The sequence below is a fragment of the Sinocyclocheilus anshuiensis genome, unplaced genomic scaffold (genome assembly GCF_001515605.1).
Source record: "Sinocyclocheilus anshuiensis isolate Anshui unplaced genomic scaffold, SAMN03320099.WGS_v1.1 scaffold1278, whole genome shotgun sequence".
Lineage (NCBI taxonomy): Eukaryota > Metazoa > Chordata > Actinopteri > Cypriniformes > Cyprinidae > Sinocyclocheilus > Sinocyclocheilus anshuiensis.
The window spans coordinates 154,153-167,904 of record NW_015554153.1 but is presented as its reverse complement, the minus strand read 5'-3'; the positions used below and the strand labels follow the sequence as shown (position 1 = coordinate 167,904).

Below are 13,752 nucleotides of genomic sequence, written 5' to 3'. Positions count from 1 at the left end.
CAGGATACCCAGGGCTCGGTTTACACCTATCGCCATTTCTAGCCACTGGGGGACCATAGGCAGGCTAGGGGAACTCATATTAATGTTAAAAAACCTCATAAAGTGACATTTTCATGCCATGGGACCTTTAAGAGCAAAATAATGTGAGACCTTTTTTTTTTATGGATGGGCGCTTTTTATAAATTAATTATTATTAATTTGCTGATTTCTTATTACCAGTGTGGGAAAAAATTGTGCTGCTTAAAATTTTTATGGAAACCATAACACATATTTTTTTCAGGATTCTTTGATGAATTAAAAATTCAGCAATTATTTGAAACAGATTTTTTGTAACATTATAATTGTCTTTACTGTTACATTTAATCAATTTATTGCATCCTTGTGAAATAAAAATAACAATGTGAGTAATTTATGGGTTAATTTTCATTTTTGGGTGAACTAATCCTTTAAGAGCAAAATAATTAACCATCAGTTTAAATTCTCTCTCCATTTTCATGAAACAATGCTAGGATACAAAAACATACCAAACGATGGAAATGTGATCTGTGGAAACCCAGGTTCGGGGAACTGCAGTCGCCTAAAACCAATTCACAAAACACTGATGTACCATGGTAAGCACATTAAAAACAAATCAGGTTTTGCTTGAAAAAAATATATTTAGTTAAATATTAAACTAAAGATAACTTTAATGGCTAGTAGACCTACCACTACTGACATCTTATTGAGGTCATCAATGGGGCAGGACAGTGCTGTCAAACCAGAGCGCACCTGGAAGTCAAGGTAACCACCACCCACAGAGAGAACTGTTACATTTCGAAGGTCTTCAGCATTTGTGGCCCAGCGATGCCTGACTGTAGAGTAAAACTCTAACACACACACACACACACAATTCAGATGTTAGTGTACCAAAAAACAATCAAACTGAGAAAGTGTAATATACAAATACACAAGTTTATACCTTCTGAATAAACTATTGTTAAAAAAGTATGGGGGCAGTATTTACTTTTCAGTTTTTGAAAGAAGTCTATTATGCTCACCATAACTACATGTATTCATGTGAGCAAAAATACAGTTAAAAAAAGTTATATTGTAGAATTTATTATTATTAATTTGCTGATTTCTTATTACCAGTATGGGAAAAATTTGTGCTGCTTAAAATTTTTGTGGAAACCATAACACATATTTTTTCAGGATTCTTTGATGAATTCAAAATTCAGCAATTATTTGAAACAGATTTTTTGTAGCATTATAATTGTCTTTACTGTTACATTTAATTAATTTATTGCATCCTTGTGAAATAAAAATTGCAATGTCTTTCAAAATAAAAAAGCAACTTTTGAACTGTAGTGTACCCTCAAAACTCAAACAAATCATCTGTACATATTTATGTCGGTCTGTTTTTTCCTACCCAGTATATAAGGATCCAGAGACAGGACAGGTGCCTGGTGGGGTGAGGCCTGGGTGATGATGAGGCTGACCAGGCGTGGGTTGAAACGTGCCAGGGTGAATAACGCTCTTGCCACCACTCCACCCATGGAATGACCCACCAGAACCACACCTGTGGGAGGGTCTGGACGGTCCTGCAGCCATGGGAATGTAGAAGAAAAAAATCACTGGTTTGAATTTAGATGACCTACTAATAGCAATGAGGTTCAATTACTAAGTGACTGAAAGGCTGGAATACACTACATGACTTTTAAAATCTAAACAGATTTTGAAACAATAGGCATCATACATTTGCTGACTTTGTGAATGGTTACAGAAAAAACTGGCATCATACATCAACATAGATGGCTGAAGATCAAACACAACCAGACTTTAACACTGTTTAAGCACAACACATGCAGAAACATGCACCTTGTTGCTAGGAGACGCATGACAAATAAGAATATGCATTCTAAAATCGGCTCAAAGTATAAAACATGTTTTAGTCTGAAGCTAAAAATCAGTCTGTACCCATCAGAAACTATGTGATTTTACATTTATATTTATGCATTTAGCTTTGCATAAGAGTCTACAACTCATATTTCTTTCAAAGTAAATATTTTATCCGTTCTTAGCCCATGACCCTGGTGTTGCTAAAGCAATAATCTTATGTTAAGCTACAGGATTTCGGCATTGTCTGTGTGTTGCAATGAGCTTTCACAATCTCTCTTTCTCCATCTGCAATGAAAAATCGGAAAGTTTCATTAGTCGTGGAGTAAGTAAAAAAAAAAACACCTTGAAGGGAAAGTTATTCATATCACATATGTATAAGATGTGCTGAAATATTGAAGAATGCTCTGTGATATCTGCCAACTCTGACTGCCCAAAATCTGCAGACTGGCTCTGACTATGCAACTAGCATTGATTCCTCCAGACTGAAAATCTGTGCAATAGTTTTGTAGTATATTCAACCTTGAAGAAATATAAACATACAGGCCTATATTTTGTGTGCTATCAACTCAAAACTAATACTTGTCTATAAATTCAATCATTACTGTTAGTGCTCCAAGTGAACCAAGTGTGTATACTATGAACAAAAGTCTAGATAACTAATTTTGTGATCTGTAATTCTAACAAAGGGACAGAAAAGGATGGAAAGGAAATGGGAAGAAAGTAAAAGGGCAAAAGAGATGGAAAAGGAATAAAGATGCCCTTGACCTCTGACCTTGTAAAAGCGCAAGATGGCTTTGATGCTTTCATGTAGAAATTGAGTCTGTCTGCCCAAACTGCCCCCATACAGGGCCACCAACTCCTCGTTGAAGTCGATGGTGAACACGTTCATATGGATTCGCCTGTCCAGGTTCTCAGCCTTCCTCAATGCCACTGAACCCAGAGAACGAGCTGCAAGAGAGAGTAGAACAACATCTCTGTGTGTGCTCTCACCTGTCTTCCTCTGTTTGTAATGAACAATCAGAGTGTTTCATAAGTACTGGGGAAAAAGTCAGAAGGAGGATCAAGATTGATTGAGCAAACGAACAGGTTACCCACCTTAAAGAAAAAGTAAACAAAACCAAGCTATTTACATGGCACATGTGTACATGTGTAAGATGTGCTGACTGAAATAATGAGGAAAAACCAGTTCCATCTCACCTTGCTTGTAGCTGCCCGCATTCCCAGGCAAGAAGAGCACAGGAGCGCCAGTAAGCTTGAGTCCTCTGGTCTCCTGAGCATATGCACCCTCTCCATACAGATACAGCCCGTATGATGGGTACTGGTGTGCAACACGCTTCGGAAGCTGCACACGCTAAAAACATACAGGCGAAGAGAATGCAAGACCACAAGCAAATCAAGTTGTAGAACAGGACTCCTGAAACAAACGACACTTTAAAAGCATGTTCAGGTTGCAGTGCAGGTTTGAATGTATGGCAGGTAGAGCTTCATTTTGAGATGTACTCGCAATGCTCTTATAAGCAACTAGGGAATACACTAGGCTATACCTGCAAGTGGTTACACCATGGTATTACATAAACTCTTCATACTTAAACACTTCAGTAACTAAATGACGACATATTTTCCCCAATATTTGTTATATTTCATATAGAAAAAAAAAAACATGATGCATACTTTTCGGGTAAATATGGTCTTTTACCATAAATCCATTACTATATAAATAATAAAAACATATTAAAAACACAAATGTGACCCCCAAGTGGTGGATAACAGAGGGTTAAAAAGATTTTGCCCATTGAAATATTGTATAATGACTGATGTTGCTGATAAGGAATGTTTGTTGTTGCCAAAACAACAGGTAGAATGACAGGTATGAGGAACTGATGCATGGCCTGCCAGTGAATTGTGTTGTGAGCTAGTGATGTTGCTCTAATTAGAAGAAATTATACATTTTGTGAATTGCAACGCAAACGTGTGAAGAAAGCAACAGTGATACAGACTGTGTTTGCAGTGATACTCACTCGGTATTCTGGGTACTCGAACATGTATGTCATGCTGCATCGGTTCTCCCCGAAACCAAACAATAATTCCCGCAAACCCACGAGCAAAAGCCCAAAAGCAAAGCCGCAAAACGCGTATAAAGCGAGTCTCATGTCTCTACAAGATTTGTTTGATTTTATTTACAAATTCATTGTAATCGTGTCTCCGCTTTCCTCGTTGTAAACCCACAGTCTATGTTGTAAACCCACACTGCCTGTTTAAACCAATAGGAAACCTCCTACGGACCTGTCACGCAGCCCCTGGCATGATGTCACGACGCAGACAGGAGAGTAGCCAATGGAGAGGCAGAATAGGTTCTGGGTTTGGCCAATCACAATTGACAGTGGGCGGGATGGCAGGGGAACGGTGGGATCATCGTGGAATATTTCTCCTCAATGTAAAACGCAGAAAGGCGTCAATAAAGGGGCCATTCAAGGTCCGTCGTGTCATCTTGAATGCGTAAGTTTAAAGCAAGGGGACGTAGTGCCTGCATCGCGTATAATTACACATCAAATATCAGGAATTAAGATTATGCATAATACTTTCATATGCCCATTATGTCTTACTATAATGGATATAAACATGGTAATATTAAAAATCATATTGGTTTTCTATCACAATTTATCTGGATATTTTTGTATGTTCCCTGTAACTAACATGAACAATAAGCAATAAAGGAATTGGTTAATTTTTTTTATTTGTTTTTTTTGGATTTAGTTGGTTTGCTATAAAATATTTTCACTTTAAAGTGAAAGTCATTGCGATTAGAAAATTACAGAACACAGTATAGTATAGTATTTTACAGTATAGTATTTTTTTAGTATTTAGTATTTTTTATTTGATTTATTGCTACAGAGCTATAATTAATAAAGTTTGAAGGTGTCTGAGATTGACCAGAGCATATTTCAGAAAGTCTGGTGTGCACTTTTATAGAAACACAAGCATTTATGTTATTAAGCATTAAAGGGTACTGCATTTTATGTTCAATGAAACAAAGCATGTACAAAACCAAGAAAAATAACAATGATAGGAAAATAATACTTGGTTCCCAATTTCTTTTCTGTACTGTATGTGACATCACAAAATAAGTAGATTCCATTAGAATTACTAACCATTTATAACATCCTAGAGAAAATTAAAAGTACAATATTTTTATGAATTATGATATTTTATTACATCATGTTTTTTTGCACTAAAACGTTTTACATAACATGGAAGTTTTGATAAAAACCGTTACAGAACTTACTGGTCAGTTCATCATTCTGTATGAGCCTGTCTTTCAAAGTATCCAGTAGGGCTGTGCAATATATCGAAATATCGCAAATGTACATATCGCAATATGCATATCGCTACGGCTTGCAATACTTGGGGCCATGAACAAAAGAAAAAGAAAATCACTCACTGCTCTTACCTAAATAACTTTTGTAGCTTAAATAAGAATCAGTGCATATTGAATTCAGAGAAAAATACTAAGCAGTGTTGTATTTTTCCTTTTTATTATTCAGTTCCTAAACTCATGTTAAAATGATTACACTAATGTTAAAATGACATTTTTATGTAATGCTCGAGTAAAACACATACCGTTCACTTTCAGAAGTTGTTGTAGGGGTCCTTTCTTCTCACAAAAAGTGAAACATGTATGCTAGTTATATTAGAATCAGAATGAGCTTTATTCACCACTTAAGTGTGCGCAAACACAAGGAATTTGTTGTGGTTTTACAGGAGCTCTTGATACATACATACATACAAACAAATAACCATATATATATATATATATATATGACACAAGATAGTTATAGAAGTTCACAGAACTGACTCAGCAACAGCTGAGTAAAACGGTTTCATCTGAGCATGTGGCACTTTAAGCATTATCGTATCACATTATTTAATGAGTTATCGCATATCGCATTTTTCTTCAATATCGCACAGCCCTAGTATCCAGGCAGTGGTCTTTGTGGTTTTAATACTAAAGAATTGCTCTTTATTTCTCCTGATATTTCTTGTATAGTTTTACAGTTCAGTTGCACAGTCTGCGCAATGTGCAGTCAACTTCACCCCAAAACTCATCATACAATGTTAAAAAATATATATTTTTTAATAACCAAACTATTCAATGAGGAGCAAACCATAAATTACAAACAATAAAATAGTTAATAATGTGAAATCAGTGAGATAAAACACACTGAAGTATACAGCAAATCAATATTTATAACGTTCTATTGCCAATGGAAAGTACCAGGAGCTGACGATATTTCAGCATTATTTTTTTCCAGTGAAGGTTAGTGAATTGAGCCTACAAGTTTTGGCATGATGAGCAATATTAAATGAAAAAAGCATGAAAAAAACTCTCCTATCCAAATTAAACACACTTAGTCAAGAAGTTTTGAGTGCTCTATTCTCGTGATGATCCAATCTGGAGTCACACCTTGGGTAAACTCCCTTTGGAATCTGCCAAAACAGGAAAACAAGACAGACATAAATGTTAAGAGTGATGTTTATATTATAATTTACTACAGTTATAACATAATACTGATATTTCTATGACATTAACTCAAGGTATTAAAATTGTAGCTTTCTATTATTCACAATATGAACAGTTAAATGAAACTGTAATAAAAACATAAGAACCTATATACAGTCAAACCAAAAATTATTCAGACACCAGATACAATTTTTTGCAATTTTTTACTAGTGGGTGCAGGACACTATAGTTCATTTATGTAAGTGAGGATGGCAAAATAAAGTAAACTGTGACATATTATACCCAAAAATTATTCATACAGTGGACTTCCAGTAAAATTGATAAAAAATTTGTGACCAAAAATTATTCAGACACTTTGACCTGACCATGTTTTGCTTAAGTGTTTTTTCTTTAATTTTTTCTTTAATGCGACCTTTTTACACCACAGACTGAACAAAATTAAGCATTGCTTGGTAATTGGTTGACCTAAATTGGTATTATCTAATTGTGTACTTAAATTTAACAGCTGACAGCTATTCAGCCTAATTCATTACATACCTTTCTATCAAAGTCATCTGACGTTTTCAAGATGAATTTGTTCTGACAGTTTAACTCTGAGTTCATGTCATGTTTTATTACCATTTTCTAAACTATAGCGAATAAGCTGTGATAGCGTGAGAAATGTTGAAGGTGTCTGAATAAACTTAGGTTTGACTGTATATATATATATATATATATATATATATATATATATGTGTGTGTGTGTGTGTGTGTGTAAGCCAATGGAAAGAATCATCACAATACTCACTCATAATTGGCTGTCAGCAATCTCTTGGTCTCTGGTCTCTCTCCCTCTCCACCAATGTCAACCTGGAATATTTTTGCTCCCTCCATACTCTCATCAGGAAGTCTGGCACTCAAGTACCAAAAACGCATCAAAATACTTACATATTTCCTCCCTGAAAGCAATGGGAAAACAATTATTTTTTGCATACATATTTATTTGTGGTCTACGTTATACAAAATTCTTTTTTTAAAATAGTAACTTACTGAACGCATTAAATGTGGCTGGCATAAGAAACAGTCTGATAAAAAGGATAAATATGCTGATTTCAAAGCTTATATTTCCTAAATTACACGCCCACAAACAATAATTAAACATATTACCTGGGCGAATATTGCGTGGTATGAAGCTTATAGGGTCTCACCGCTATCATCATAGTAAATGCCCACATCTCCTGTTGTTGTGTACATGATCGCATCGGACTCAGCAGACAGCGCCCTCTGGTGGCTCAAAGGCAATTGAGCGCATTTTTCCTCAAGTTTCCCTATTAGCTATGGGAGGGTATATTAGATTAATTACTCTAAATGAAATCGATAATCTTATACAGGTAAATAATATTAATAATATAATATAAGTGATTGGTATCTTCATGTACTTACATCTTTAGCTACTAATCCCTCAAGAGCCTCGAACTTGCACTGAGACAGCAATCTTGATACGTGTGAGAAAGCCTGAGAGTAAAAGGAGAAGTTTAAGCACTCTGCTTATTCTCTCCGTGATCATGTAACTCAAAACTACATTGGTTAAGTTTTCCCGTTTAACAAAGTTTATCTGTCTCTCTTCACTTGCTAAACATACACACTAAAACATTTTTTAAATCCTAAACTCTATTGTACACAGTTTACATACCAGTCAAAAGTTTTTGAACAGTAAGATTTTTTTAATGTTTTTTTTTTTTTTAAAGAAGTCTCTTCTGCTCACCAAGCCTGCATTTATTTGATCCAACGTACATCAAAAGCAGTATAATTTTTAAATATTTTTACTATTTAAAATAACTGTTTTATATGTATTCCTGTGATTTCAAAGCTGAATTTTAGCATCATTACTCCAGTCTTCAGTGTCACATGATCCTTCAGAAATCATTCTAATATGCTGATTTGCTGCTCAAAAATATTTATTATTATTATTATTATTATTATTATTATGTTGAAAACAGCTAGTATCATTTTTTCAGGTTTCTTTGAGGAGTAGAACGTTCAAAAGAACAGCATTTTTTCTGAAATAGAAATCTTTTGTAACATTATAAATGTCTTTATCATCACTTTTGATCAATTTAAAGCATCCTTGCTAAATAAGTGTTAATTTATCCCCCTCCCCCCAAAAAACTTTAACTTTTGTGTATAATGTTATAAAATTAATGTTTTTATTTCAGATAAATGCTGATCTTCAGATCTTTCTATTCATCAAAGAATCATGAAATATGTACTTTTAAATATTGATAATAATAATAATAATAAAATGTTTCTTGAACAGCAAATCAGCATATTAGAATGATTTCTGAAGGATCATGTGACACTGAAGACTGGAGAAATTATGCTGAAAATGTAGCTTTGATCACAGGAATTAATTACATTTTAAAATATATTCAAATAGGGAGCAGTTATTTTAAATAGTAAAAGTATTTCACAATATTACTGCTTTTGCTGTATTTTGGATCAAACAAATGCAGGTTTGTTGAGCAGAAGAGACTTCTTTATAAAACATTAAAAATCTTACTGTTCAAAAACTCTTGACTAGTAGTGTAGGCTACAACCAGAAGCACGCATATTAAAATGTCCAATCAGCCAATAAATAATAAATAAAGAAATAAAAAAAGTTTATAAAAGACTAAAATTGTATCATTTTCCCATATCCTTATTCCTTACAATAAATAAATACAACAAAACTCAAATTTTAATGTTCATTAACATTCAGCCATATTTAAAATGCCTAAAAGACAGAAAAATTACCATTATAAAAATAAGGCATTAAAATTTGTCCATAATTATTATAGCACAGGCACTGTCATAACTGACATTATGTAGCCTATTTTCTATCACATAACGCTTTGTCAGGTGTTGGCATTCACCTGTTTGGCTCCTTCCGTGAACTCCTCAATGCCGAACTCTTTGTCGAAGTAAGCTCGGATGAGGAAGAGGTAGATGCGGGTTCGGAACCAGATGAAGGGGTTCGGGACCCCAATAACCACAACCTTCTGGTTCTGTTTGTGTCTCCCCCGCTCAGAGCTGTACTGGCGAGCATCACACACTACAGACGCCACGGGGGCGAGTCGTCTGGACCGATTCGCTGAAAATGACTTCGATGTAAAGTACCGGATCAGAATCGAAACGGGCCTGTTACAGCTGCAGCACCTCAGCAAGGGCAGCGCCATCTTTCTACCGTCATCCTCAGCGGCCCATCTGTTATGGAAATCCGACTGACAACATCCTAAAGACACAACAGTTCCACATTTATAGATAGATATATAACAGATTTCAACAGTATATCAGTATTTTCAGACAAAGCAGACTCACTCTTTATTTAAATTCGTCATTAAATGTATACTGTTTGTGTTGTTTGTGAAAAGAATACGTCAAAGACGTGCTTTTAGTAGCTACGTCTAATTTGTTCACGAATGAGTCGGTTCACTTAAATTAATCAATTGACTGAATTGGTCTGAGGAGTTCTCGGGTCAACATCTCACCTACTCATTTAATCCATGATTAAAACACACGTCTTAAAAGGTAATAAATAACAATACATGTCTACGTGGGGTTATTTGGATGATTTAGTTCAGAGCATAGAGACTCGGCTTTAAATTCGGTTCTTTGAAACAAACTTTAAAAGAGTCGACTCGCAAAAACGAGTCGGACTTCCTATCACCATACTGTATATTCTAAGGAAGGCGGAATGGAGCAGATGGCAGCGAATGGACAGTAAACTTCAAACTGTCAGAAATGGATTGTCAAGAAAAGCTGGAGGTGCCCGTGTACACCGATGTGGACAGAGAGACTTTCTTGAGGGATATATATCCGCTGGTAACTCGTGTATTATATATTAAACAGCCATTTATTGCCGTGTTGTGGTACATGAATCACACGTGTCTTGTTTAGCGTAGACCGGCGGTTCTGAAGCGTGTGCCCCTGGGGCCCTGTGTGCGCTCGTGGACGGTGAGTTATCTCGCGCAGAAGGGGGGAGACCGCGAGGTCAAAGTGCATGTGTCCCCAGAGCCCAGGATGGACTTTCTGCACAAGAACTTTGTGTACAGGTGTGTGCGATTTAACACGAATCCTTTATACTTGAGCCCAACACAAAACTGTGGAAGCATAACATAATTCTGTATTTCAGGACTCTGCCATTTGACAAGTTCATTCAGAGAGCTGCAGAGGCAAAGCACTCAGATTTCTTCATTAGTGAGGTTAGTTACCTTAAAAAGTACATTTGAACTTCATTCTTTTATTCTTTTGATTATAACATTCTATTTGACAAATAGTTTGTGCCATTTATGCTAAATTAGTACGCATAAGTTTAGCTGCACATTAGTGGGCAGCAGAAAACATATGTGTTTGGTTGTGTGGGCCACGAGTTGGAAAAGGTTGGGAACCACTGGACTATATTTTTGCATAACCTACCTATTTTAACAAAATATATATTTTTTATTAATAATAATTAATGGCCCTCCTACTATGACCGTCGCGGCCCACAGGTTGAAAACTGCTGAAATAGGTCTTCATGTTCCCAACAGGATGAAAGCTACTACTTGCGCTCACTTGGAGAAGATGTTCGTAAGGTAGCTTAAATTACTCTTAGTAATGAATATCGTGCCTGTTTTGGACTGTAGAGTTTAATTTGAATATAGGCTTCAATGTGGCAGCATATTCACTGTAAAATGCCTGTAATATATATTTTTTAATATATTAATATTGATTCCTTCCCCTTTCAGGAACCAGCTGATTTAAGGAAGCAGTTCCCTGAGCTAGCAGAGGATTTCCATATACCCCAGTTCTTTGAGCCAGAGCAGTTTTTCTCCAGTGTCTTTCGCATCAGTTCCCCTGGTCTGCAGCTGTGGACACACTACGATGTGAGTTCTCGATGTCTAAAGGTGGCACTGGTCAAATTTTTTTTTTTTTTTGCAGACAAGCTAATGAAAAGCTCACTTGAATGTCTTTGTTTATGCAATATCTCTTCACACTATGTATACATATCCAAACTTGTTAACAGTGTTTTTTATTTACACTAACTCTCATTATTGCTCAATTTACCCATACCACAATTAGCATAATACTTCTATTAACATCTTGAATGAATAACCATTCTTGTTTTAACCATTCTTGTTATTTTATTGTTTACCATCAGGTAATGGACAACCTTCTGGCTCAAGTTACAGGAAGAAAGCGTGTTGTTCTGTACAGCCCCAAAGATGCCCTTTATCTCTACCTCACAGGTAGTACTTAACAAAATGACTGTCAATATATGCATTATATACATAGCACATACATAATAGTATAATAGCATAACAAACAAACTGTGTAAAGTTTCATCTGAATGTTATTTTGCTAATTCACTGTAACTTTAATTGTGACATTATTTTTTAGGGGACAAGTCTGAAGTTTTGGACATTGACACAACTGATCTGCAGCTTTATCCTGAGTTTGTGAAAGCAAGTCGCTACGAGTGTATTCTGGAACCAGGAGACCTGCTCTTCATTCCAGGTATTCTATTCTTAAACCAGACCAACTAGTTATACATAATCACAGCACCATTATAAAATTCTATACTTTTAACATTGTGAACCTCACATACATCTAAGTGTGCTCTTATCCTAAAGTAGTGCTGAATTGCATTCAGAAAAATACTACTTTTGTTTGTATTTCCTCAGCACTTTGGTTTCACAATACCCTGGCTCTCCAGTTTGGAGTTGGTGTCAACGTGTTCTGGAGACATCTGCCACCTGAGAGTTATGATAAGAAAGATCCATATGGAAACAAAGACCCAGTAGCAGCCTCTCGAGTCCTGCAGTCACTAGAGAGGACTTTAGGCATCTTGGAAGAACTGCCACCTGATTATCAGGATTTCTATGCTCGGCGCATGGTGCTGCGGATTCAAAGCCGGGCCTACCTTAGGCAAACTATGGAGGCATCACAGGAAAATTCAGACACAGCATAGTTCTCTCACTGTTTACATTGAAATGGAGCTATAGAGTTTGAGAATGACAATAAAGGCATTTTAGTTTCTTTCCAAAAAATTAATGATTAAATATATTAATATACTGCTGGTTTAAAGCATGGTCTCAAATCAACAGTTCTGGAGCACGTGCAGTAACTATTAGGACACAGTTCTGACAAAATTAGGCTTCCTGTAACAATTGTTGGTAACTTTATTTTAAGGTGTCCTTGTTACACATGTTACATATACTTATTATAATAAATCTATTATAATAACAATTAATTAATTACATGCAAGTAACCCTAAGCCAAACCATAATCCTAACCCTAACCATATAGTAAGTACATGTAGTTAATTAATATTACTCTGTACTTAAATGTATAACTACACTTTAACAAGGACATCTTAAAATAAAGTGTAACCAAATTGTTCAATTCGACCAGTTGCTTCAAAAAGTATGTTTTGTTTTTTTTCTCTACAACTTGTAACACACTGAAAACATCTGAAAATGGGACTAAAATTATACAGTGTATAATAAAATTATACAGAATGAGGGTTGCCAAAATTGTTTGGTCAACCAAAACCTAAAATGTTTACTTGTTGTACACCCTAAGATTTCAAGATAATATGTGAATAATTTAATAACACATTTGTGGTTATTGTCCATAGTTCTCTGATGTGGGTTAATTATCACATGACATGCAGGTAAATTAATACAATTTTTTTATTAAGTAGTTTTTTTTTATTGATTTTATTTTTAAATTATTTACTTATTTTAAGTTTACATTCTTATGATTTCGTCAATTATTAGGTTTCCATTAACTTGTGAACCCCCTGCAGTTCCCTCACAAACTCCTGTTAGCCAAACCCTGCCTTAGAAGTGGCTGTCAGATATTTTTATTGAAGTCCAATGTACAATATTCTGAAATACAAAGACCTGATTCTCTGTAGTATATAAACAGACTTTAAATGTAAGTGAGCCTTTTCATGATTATACTGTAATCTTCATTATTTATTTCTATATTTTATGTTATTATCATTATTATTATTATTATCATTTCATTTAAATGTAGTACAGTGTCTTCACATACAGATTTACCTACAGTAGATCAGGTCAATGCTTCTTATAACCAATGTCTCTTCATATATTTATTGTGTCATTCATCTTTCTACACTGAATTCATTTATTTAATTTAACAATACTAAATCATTTAGACTCAGACTAATAAACTTTGATAGTTATGTACATATCTCTCTCCTATAGACTGTTTTCATGGCAGCACTTTAAAACTCATCTCTTTTAGCACCCTTTACTAAGGCTTTTTTTTTCTAAAGCAGGGACACAAATTAGATGTTACTATTAATTGATTTTATTTTTGCCCATATT

The 13,752-nt window shown here is 35.0% G+C and overlaps 3 protein-coding genes across 5 annotated transcripts in view; 1 reads left to right on the top strand and 2 right to left on the bottom strand.

The window, feature by feature from the left end:
• LOC107670709 (GPI inositol-deacylase-like) overlaps nucleotides 1–4,116 on the bottom strand; it is a 15,137-nt gene extending 11,021 nt beyond the window's left edge. For both annotated transcript variants that reach the window (XM_016463418.1, XM_016463419.1), the window contains exons 1-6: nucleotides 3,897–4,116; nucleotides 3,076–3,229; nucleotides 2,651–2,826; nucleotides 1,409–1,580; nucleotides 706–866; nucleotides 525–577 (exon numbers count right to left, since the gene is read on the bottom strand). In XM_016463418.1, the coding sequence (XP_016318904.1) occupies nucleotides 525–577; nucleotides 706–866; nucleotides 1,409–1,580; nucleotides 2,651–2,826; nucleotides 3,076–3,229; nucleotides 3,897–4,028 (848 nt within the window). In that variant the 5' untranslated portion in view covers nucleotides 4,029–4,116. The remainder of the gene's footprint in view (nucleotides 1–524; nucleotides 578–705; nucleotides 867–1,408; nucleotides 1,581–2,650; nucleotides 2,827–3,075; nucleotides 3,230–3,896) is intronic.
• Nucleotides 4,117–5,787: 1,671 nt separating this feature from the next.
• On the bottom strand, nucleotides 5,788–9,711 carry LOC107670716 (uncharacterized protein C2orf47 homolog, mitochondrial-like). The gene is made up of 5 exons (XM_016463429.1): nucleotides 9,289–9,711; nucleotides 7,820–7,891; nucleotides 7,585–7,711; nucleotides 7,185–7,335; nucleotides 5,788–6,363 (listed from the first exon to the last, which is right to left on the bottom strand). The coding sequence occupies exons 1-5, from the start codon at nucleotides 9,589–9,591 to the stop codon at nucleotides 6,285–6,287; spliced, it is 732 nt and encodes a 243-aa protein (XP_016318915.1). The 5' UTR covers nucleotides 9,592–9,711; the 3' UTR covers nucleotides 5,788–6,284.
• A 111-nt stretch (nucleotides 9,712–9,822) lies between these two features.
• Nucleotides 9,823–12,618, top strand: tyw5 (tRNA-yW synthesizing protein 5). 2 transcript variants are annotated; one of them, XM_016463425.1, is made up of 9 exons: nucleotides 9,823–9,943; nucleotides 10,101–10,237; nucleotides 10,313–10,467; nucleotides 10,548–10,617; nucleotides 10,945–10,989; nucleotides 11,143–11,280; nucleotides 11,556–11,643; nucleotides 11,795–11,911; nucleotides 12,079–12,618. In XM_016463425.1, the coding sequence occupies exons 1-9, from the start codon at nucleotides 9,919–9,921 to the stop codon at nucleotides 12,363–12,365; spliced, it is 1,062 nt and encodes a 353-aa protein (XP_016318911.1). In that variant the 5' UTR covers nucleotides 9,823–9,918; the 3' UTR covers nucleotides 12,366–12,618. The 2 variants fall into 2 exon arrangements, with proteins under 2 accessions (XP_016318911.1, XP_016318912.1); XM_016463426.1 differs by lacking the exon at nucleotides 9,823–9,943 and having other exon boundaries at nucleotides 9,959–10,237.
• Nucleotides 12,619–13,752: the final 1,134 nt, after the last annotated feature.

What these genes read in the sequence shown, in the direction of transcription:
- LOC107670716 (XM_016463429.1), bottom strand. Translation starts at nt 9,591, where the DNA reads ATGGCGCTGCCCTTGCTGAGGTGCTGCAGCTGTAACAGGCCCGTTTCG. An exon ending in TCACGGAAGGAGCCAAACAG is followed by an intron (nt 7,892 to 9,288) that starts GTGAATGCCAAC and finishes TTTTACTCTCAG; the next exon opens with GCTTTCTCACACGTATCAAG. An exon ending in TTGCTGACAGCCAATTATGA is followed by an intron (nt 6,364 to 7,184) that starts GTGAGTATTGTG and finishes CTGTTTTGGCAG; the next exon opens with ATTCCAAAGGGAGTTTACCC.
- tyw5 (XM_016463425.1), top strand. Translation starts at nt 9,919, where the DNA reads ATGATTAAAACACACGTCTTAAAAG. An exon ending in TTGGAGAAGATGTTCGTAAG is followed by an intron (nt 10,990 to 11,142) that starts GTAGCTTAAATT and finishes TTCCCCTTTCAG; the next exon opens with GAACCAGCTGATTTAAGGAA. An exon ending in CCTTTATCTCTACCTCACAG is followed by an intron (nt 11,644 to 11,794) that starts GTAGTACTTAAC and finishes ATTATTTTTTAG; the next exon opens with GGGACAAGTCTGAAGTTTTG.